This window comes from Plecotus auritus, assembly GCF_963455305.1.
Source record: "Plecotus auritus genome assembly, chromosome: 5".
NCBI classification, from domain to species: Eukaryota; Metazoa; Chordata; class Mammalia; order Chiroptera; family Vespertilionidae; genus Plecotus; species Plecotus auritus.
In genome coordinates, this window is record NC_137776.1 from 140,391,919 (window position 1) to 140,399,040 (window position 7,122).

The 7,122-nt window shown below is 41.7% G+C and overlaps 1 protein-coding gene across 19 annotated transcripts in view; it reads left to right on the forward strand.

The window, feature by feature from the left end:
• Window positions 1-6,511, forward strand: part of TJP2 (tight junction protein 2) — a 110,119-nt gene extending 103,608 nt beyond the window's left edge. For 5 of the 19 annotated variants that reach the window (XM_080669191.1, XM_080669192.1, XM_080669198.1 and 2 more), the window contains 3 exons: window positions 2,367-2,699; window positions 4,050-4,135; window positions 5,280-6,401. In XM_080669191.1, the coding sequence (XP_080525317.1) occupies window positions 2,367-2,699; window positions 4,050-4,135; window positions 5,280-5,439 (579 nt within the window). In that variant the 3' untranslated portion in view covers window positions 5,440-6,401. Of the gene's footprint in view, window positions 1-1,104; window positions 1,216-2,363; window positions 2,700-4,049; window positions 4,136-5,279 lie in introns of all 19 variants that reach the window. The other 14 variants (XM_080669201.1, XM_080669194.1, XM_080669184.1 and 11 more) reach the window with 5 other exon arrangements.
• Window positions 6,512-7,122: the final 611 nt, after the last annotated feature.

Here is a 7,122-nt window from a genome sequence, read left to right on the forward strand (position 1 = left end):
GGTTCTGGTGTTTCACTGGAATTCTTCTGGACAACCGTTGATTCAGGGTGCTGTGGAAGGTATTCCTAAGGGTTGGAACAGATGGCGTGTAGGGAGGCTCTCATTCCCAGGCAATGCCTGCATGGTTGTGATAGTGGTCCATGGGGAAGCAGGACAGGAACTAAGGGGCCTTGGAGACATGATGGACAAACTGAAAAGCTTTGTGGGCCGGCTGTCCAAATTGCAGGTGGAACATTATTTTTAAAAGACAATATTGTTGTATTTACTTGTAACCTTTGATTAGGCCTCTCTGTACTCTTAGGTATGTATCCCTGCTTTTTCTTCTCCATCCTCCCTTTAACCTTTCTGATCTTGCCAAAGCTCCTGAGTGTTTCCCCATCAGTTTCCTTCTCCTGTATTTCAATTTTTGAATTGAGTTCATGATCAAAACACAATCACATGTACTGTGCATCCACCGGCCAGTAAAGACAGCTTCAGTGATCCTAGAAATCACATCGTTAGGCACTGAATTAGGACCAAAGCAGTTATTAGTTGTACCTCAGAGAACATTGGGATAATGACTTTGGAGATGAGATTATCCATATTTTTGGATAATGATGGCTATGGACTGCCAGTTAGCAACTTCACTCATTTCAGGGAATGATTTTATTCTTTATGAAATAGAAGTACCAAAAATTAAGGTGAAGGATAGGGGGATAAAACCTACCATGACAAAAAAATTAGTATATACACTGGGCCAGTTGTAAAGAATAAATTAACTCCCTCTATAGATACAGATAGCTAATGCTTAAAAATGCTAAAAGCTTTAAGGGACAAAAGAGATTTTAGACTTTTTGTACTTTAAAGGGGAGACTCCTACACTGGATACATCTAGTTAAAAAAACGTATCAACCATTTGCTCATGGGAATATGCCTGGTTTCTGCCCTTTCAGTACAGAAGCACTGAGTCAGTGTCTCAGCGTATGCAAGTGAGGGATTTTTATGGAAGGTGTGAACCTCAAATTCTGAACTCACACAAGTGCTTGGAACTCCAGCAGAGCAGACGAGAGCTCTTTTCTCTCTGCTGTGATGTTCTTGCTGTGAATGAACCTTTGTGTCTTGTAGAGCATAAGGAAGCCCAGCCCAGAGCCACGAGCTCAGACGAGGAGGGCTACTAGCAGAGATCAACTTAGGGACAATAGTCCACCCCCGGCATTCAAACCAGAGCCGCCCAAGGTATGTGTCTGGGAAGCCCAGGATGGGAAGGAAGAGGAGACAGACATCCCTGGAGCTCCCTGCCAGGGAAGAGCACACACAATAAGATGGTGTGGAATTGTGTTTTTAACTCACTATTTCTCTATTAGAACCTGCCTTTTGGCCTGTTGGGTGAGCCCCAAAATTAGGGAAGGGAGAAAAGATAGGAAGGAGGGAAAGGAGGTTTTAGGAGAATGTACAATTTTAAAACAGTATTTTTAAATTATTTAATTGATGGAGAAAGAGAAAGGTTTGACAAATACTGCTTGCCCAGAATCACCAAACTCAGACTGTTTTTCTTTTTCTGTCCAATTAGAGTTTTCTGTCCACAATCTGATTCAGATTCACCATTAAAATCCTTACTGATGATTTGCTAAAGAAAACCACCACCACCATTATTTACAATGCCTCTTATTATGAGGGCAGCTTAATTTATTTTTTAAGTAAGACATTATCCAGGAAAAAAAAATCAACATAAGAACCCCATGGGTGTATGTCATATGATTCTTTATCTCTTTCCGAATCAAAGCTATGACTATAGGTTTTTCCTTATAACCCAATGACGTTTGTCTATTTCACTCAATAGTTTAGATGAGAAGAAAGTAATAAATGATCGTGTGAGCTATCAGAAGTAATTAATGACCTCATAAGATATATCAATGAAAACGTACAAGCAGATCTAGGATCCAAGTATCAAGGGAAAGTGGCCACAAGCGTGATATGTCTTCCCTGCTCCCTACGCCAGTCTCATTCATGGCCTCACCTTCGAGCCAGGGCATGTACCTCCGTGTGGCATGGACTCAGGAATCCACTCTTGGATCCTGAAGTCTGACTGGTTCTGAGGTCTTCTCCAAAATGTCAATCTTCTCTTGAGTGACATTAAGTCTGATCTACCCCTAGTACGTGCAGGGCGCCCAGCACTTCCCAGCGGGTTTGCAGAACTCTCAATACTCCTCTGTAGGAAGTGAGGAAGGGATCGGGATGCCCGGCCAATGGCTGTTGGCCCTCCCCTATTTGATTCTTTGTTGACCGCCTATGGAAACTGATCAGGAAATGGAGTGTATTAAATCACTAATATCGATGTGACAATAAAATGAAAGCCTAAGGTGAAAATATGTCATTGCTCTCAGCAGGCCAGGACCCAGAAGAGAGAAGACTCCTTTGACTACTCCAGATCCTATGAATACATGCCAAACTCCCCTCCAGCTGTTGCCGGTAACGAAATTCCCGGGGCATCTGCCAAGGGTCCTCCTCCTCCTATTGCAGCAAAACCTACCTTCTGCAAGCCTATATTGAAGCCCTCCATTCCAGTCCTTCCCCCAGAGAGTGAGGAGGCAGGAGAGGGCAGCGAGGAGCAAGATAACGCATCCAAGTCTGTCCTGGGCAAAGTAAAAATATTTGAGAAGATGGATCACAAGGCGAGACTCCAGAGAATGCAAGAGCTCCAGGAAGCACAGAATGCAAGGGTAATTGTTTTGAACCACTGGGTTACTTCAGCATGCCAACAATAGGAATTTTAAGTAAATTTCATTTCAATAAAATGCTTCAGTCCTTTTTCCACGGCACAAACATAAAGGGGATATTTGCATACATGATACTAAAGGCACGTCCTCGGTGTGTGTCATTTCCAAATTGTCAACTATCGGTGCATCCCTTTTTCTTCTAATCAAGAAAACCTAATGGTGTAGGTGAATAAGATTCTGCTTTTTGTATTTCAGAGCTTTATGTTGGGCTCTGGAGAGTGAAAGTGTGACAAGAGAAGCAGTGCCTCTCCGAAGTTATTTTTTGTTAAAACATTTGTTATGTTTGTTTGGTATCTGAGCTTTCATTTGCTCCCAGATTTGCCTTAGAAACCTGGTGAACTCCGGGTTCTAAAATTGATAGGCCCACAGATTGTGCTTTGCGATACTGTTTGTATTTTTGTGCCATGTGCAAACATAACCTTTCAAAAGTTAAAGAAGAGTTTAGGGAAAAGTGTGTGGAGCATGTTCAGCCCAGTGGATGTGAGCGTTCTCATCATTTAAGTCTGCCACAAAAGTGGGGCTTCTTAGCATTTTTCTTGTATTGTGATAGAATGCACACATAACAAAGCCCTGGCCAGCGTGGCTCCGTTGGATGGGCAGCGTCCTGGTTCGATTTGAGGTTGGGGCACATGCCCGGGTTGTGGTCTCCCTGGTGTGGGGGTTGGGGGGGCGGCCAGTTGATGTTTTTCACATTGATGTTTCCCTCTCCTTTCCTCTCTCTTTTTAAAAATCAATAAACTATTCTTTAAAAATAAATAAATTGTACAACATAATATTTACCATTTGAATCATTTTAAGTGTTCATTGACATTAAGTACATTCACGTTCTTGTGTTAACTCTCTCCATTATCCATCTCCAGAACTTTTTCATCCTTCATAACTGAAACTCTGTATATATTATTAAACAGTTACTTCCCATTTCATACACACTGCCATCCCCCCCTGGTAACCGTTCTATTCCCCCCCCCCCCCCCCGGTGATTTTAACTACACTGGCAACTTCATCTAAGTGGAATCATATAATCAACCTTTTGTGACTGGCTTATTTCACTTAGTATAATGTCCTCAAGGTTCATTCATGTTGTAGCACGTGGTAGAATTTCATTGCCTAAAACGTTTTTCCTATTTGTACCATTAGGCATCACACAAAAGCATGGAAACAGAGGTTGCTTCTACTTTTTCTCTTCTCCTTAAAGTGGGATTGGAAAAATGGGACCAGCAGGAAATTAGCAAGCTGATTGTCTAGTGATTCATTCTTTCCCTCTTTTTTTTTTTATTTTCTTAATCACCACAGATTGAAATTGCTCAGAAGCATCCTGATATTTATGCAGTTCCAATCAAAACCCACAAGCCAGAGCCTGGCTCGCCCCAGTTCACAAGGTAAGGGCTGCTCAGCAGGTATAGGTCTGCAAGAGGGGCTTACCTGGGACTTGGACTCCTGGGGAAGAATTTTCTTCACCTGCATTTCAAAGTACCTAGAAGACGTTTTCCCTCCTGATCAACAATTTGCCCTATTTATTTAGCTAAATTTAATTGTACAGATTACACCGTCAGTTATTCATGGTAATGTTGCATGTGTGCTAAAACTCTCTGACAAAGCATAATCATTGGCATTTCAAGTCAGTTTCCCTTGACACATTGGAGCACAGATATGTTAAATTGTGTTAGGATAGCCCATGAGCAAAATTCCTGGGGCCTACCCCGTTTTGTTGCTACTGTTTTCTGGCTGTTAGCCAAGCTCCTTAATTCCTTTGCATCACCTAGCTGAATTGTGATCTGAAGGGAAGATGACAATCAATTGGATGTGGGTAAGATGCTGCATTTAAAAATTGCTGCATAAACACTAGGAATTACCAACAGTGTCTTCCCATGGAGGTTTGACACTGGATCATTTCCTGATTCCGAGAATAGGCCAAAAAAAAAAAAAAATATATATATATATATATATATATATACACACACACACACACACACATATATATATACATATATATATAATCATTTCTTATGGCTGTTCTGACAGGAAGCTAGAGTCTAGATCAGCCGTGGGCAAACTACGGCCTGCGGGCCGGATCCGGCTGTTCTATCCGGTTCTCTTGCTCTCCCCTCCGCTCCTTTACTTTGAGTTTATATTAGTTCACACAAACACTCCATCCATGCTTTTGTTCCGGCCCTCCAGTCCAGTTTAAGAACCCATTGTGGCCCTCGAGTCAAAAAGTTTGCCCACCCCTGGCAGTAGAAGAAAAGTAGGGGCAAATTTCTTTACCAATCCAACCGTGGCACTTGAGGCCAATAACTTAGGGATGGGGAAGGCACCCCCTGGTCCAGCTGAGAATTATTAGGCCAAGGAGCACCTAGATGGCTTCCTCCCTCCCTACCTGTTACTCCCATCCCCACTCTGGGAACCTGCAGCGGGGCCAGGAGTGCCCCTGGTTTGTCAGCTCAGAGTGTGGCCCCAAGGTAAGCAATCTACCTTGGGTGACTACCTGCTGTGCCTTTAACCCTCCCACTGTTTTTGTTTCAGACCCCTGGTACCACAGAAGAGTCCTTCCGCACTCTACCAGGATGCCAGAGGAAGCTACGGCAGTGATGTGGAGGAGGAAGAATACCGCCAGCAGCTGTCAGAACACTCAAAGCGTGGTTACTACGGTCAGCCCTCCCGATACCGGGACACGGAATTATAGATGTCTGCAAATTGGCTCTGCTATACCCTGATGTCACCACCTCAGAGCAACACTCCTGCAGAGCCATGGATTGTTCTGTCCAGCTAAAACGCACCATGGAGATGTGGGGAGAACCCGAGCTCCCGCTTCCTCGTGGGGAGCCCAGGGGACAACCCACACAGATTCAGAACTGTGAAGGCTCTATTTGTGGGACTGGGTCTGGGGGAGTTTGTGGCTTTTGCTCAGAATTAAGAGAGAAACTATGTTTGATGCCGTTCCCTGCTTCAGTGGACCAAAATCTGTATTAATTGTGTGTATTTTTAACATGTATATTAAGAAGTGATAACTATTTTCATTAATAGCTGTATTCAAGGACTGTTTCAGTCTGAGACAGAATGTGAAAAAAAAAAAAGGAATAAAAATACTGTTGGACTCCAACTAAATTCAAAGAAGTATTTTATTACACGCTAAGTGCCTTTGATGAGAAGTGTCTTACATGTTCTTCCTTTGAAGCTTTATGCAAAGTCATAAAGGACTAAAACGTTGTAACTAAATTTTTATGCCAGTTTAAGAGCTGTGGTTTTCTCTGAACCATGTCCTCTTTTTGAGGCATCTGTCTTTTTTAGTATTTTCCATAAATTCTGACTGTATATAATAGCTATTTTTGGTTGTTTGGCTACCAGTGCTAAGTGGCTTGAAGACCAAGAAAATGGTATAGAAATGTTTTGTTTGTGCTCCACAAAAGCACATACTTGAGACAAACACATTTTCCCCCCAAAAGTGTGTATTGACAACAGTTTTGTAATTTAATAAAAAGGAGGACATTGCAATCAATAACTTGCTTTATGGTGGATTTCTGCACTAATTCCCATTTTGTTAAATGCAACTTAATGATCATAAAAGTGAGCACATGCCCATTGCTGAACACTGGAAAATGGAGACATATAAAAACAAAATAAAAATTACCCATAATCCCATCCCTCAGCTAATGTTGGTGCATTTCTTCCAGTTGTATATTTGTGGATGTCTGTGTGTATGTATATTTGTGTTATAATTTGTGTTTGCAGTTCTTTTCTATTAAATATCCTGTCACGAACATTTCTCTCAGGTCGTTAAAACTCATGCAAACATCATTGCTAATAACTAAAGTAATACATTGTGTCACTGCTTCCTAAGTAGACAGTTCTGCTATTGTTGGCTGTTTGGATTGTTTCCAGTTTTTGCCTCTTTTACCTGAAATATACCTCTTTGTATATAATCCATTTTTATACATCAGTGATCAGCATTTCAGTCCCTTTCTGCAGGTAGGTTCTCAGAAGTGGAATTAACTAAACAAAAACATAGCAACATGTTTAAGGTTCTTCATGTTTATTGCCAATTGCTTCCTAGAAAAGTTGCATCGGTTTATACTCTTACAGTCACCCTTTAAAGGCTAAAATGTTGTATGTTTAGAATTTAAGCAAGACGGCCTAGGAATTTAGGCTTGTATGGATCCAAAGTACACGAATTTAGGAAAGGAAAAGAGTCTCAATTCCATTAAGGGTCCTTGATCATATTAACGGCACCAAGGTGTTCAGCTGGTGGTTTATTTGAGTTAGAAATTCAGCTTACTCCTAACTGAGTGAGAGATACAGCCTTGATGGTGTCTCTATCAATACGGGTGCTATAATTCATAAACCACTTAGTGCAGTACCTCAAATTTCT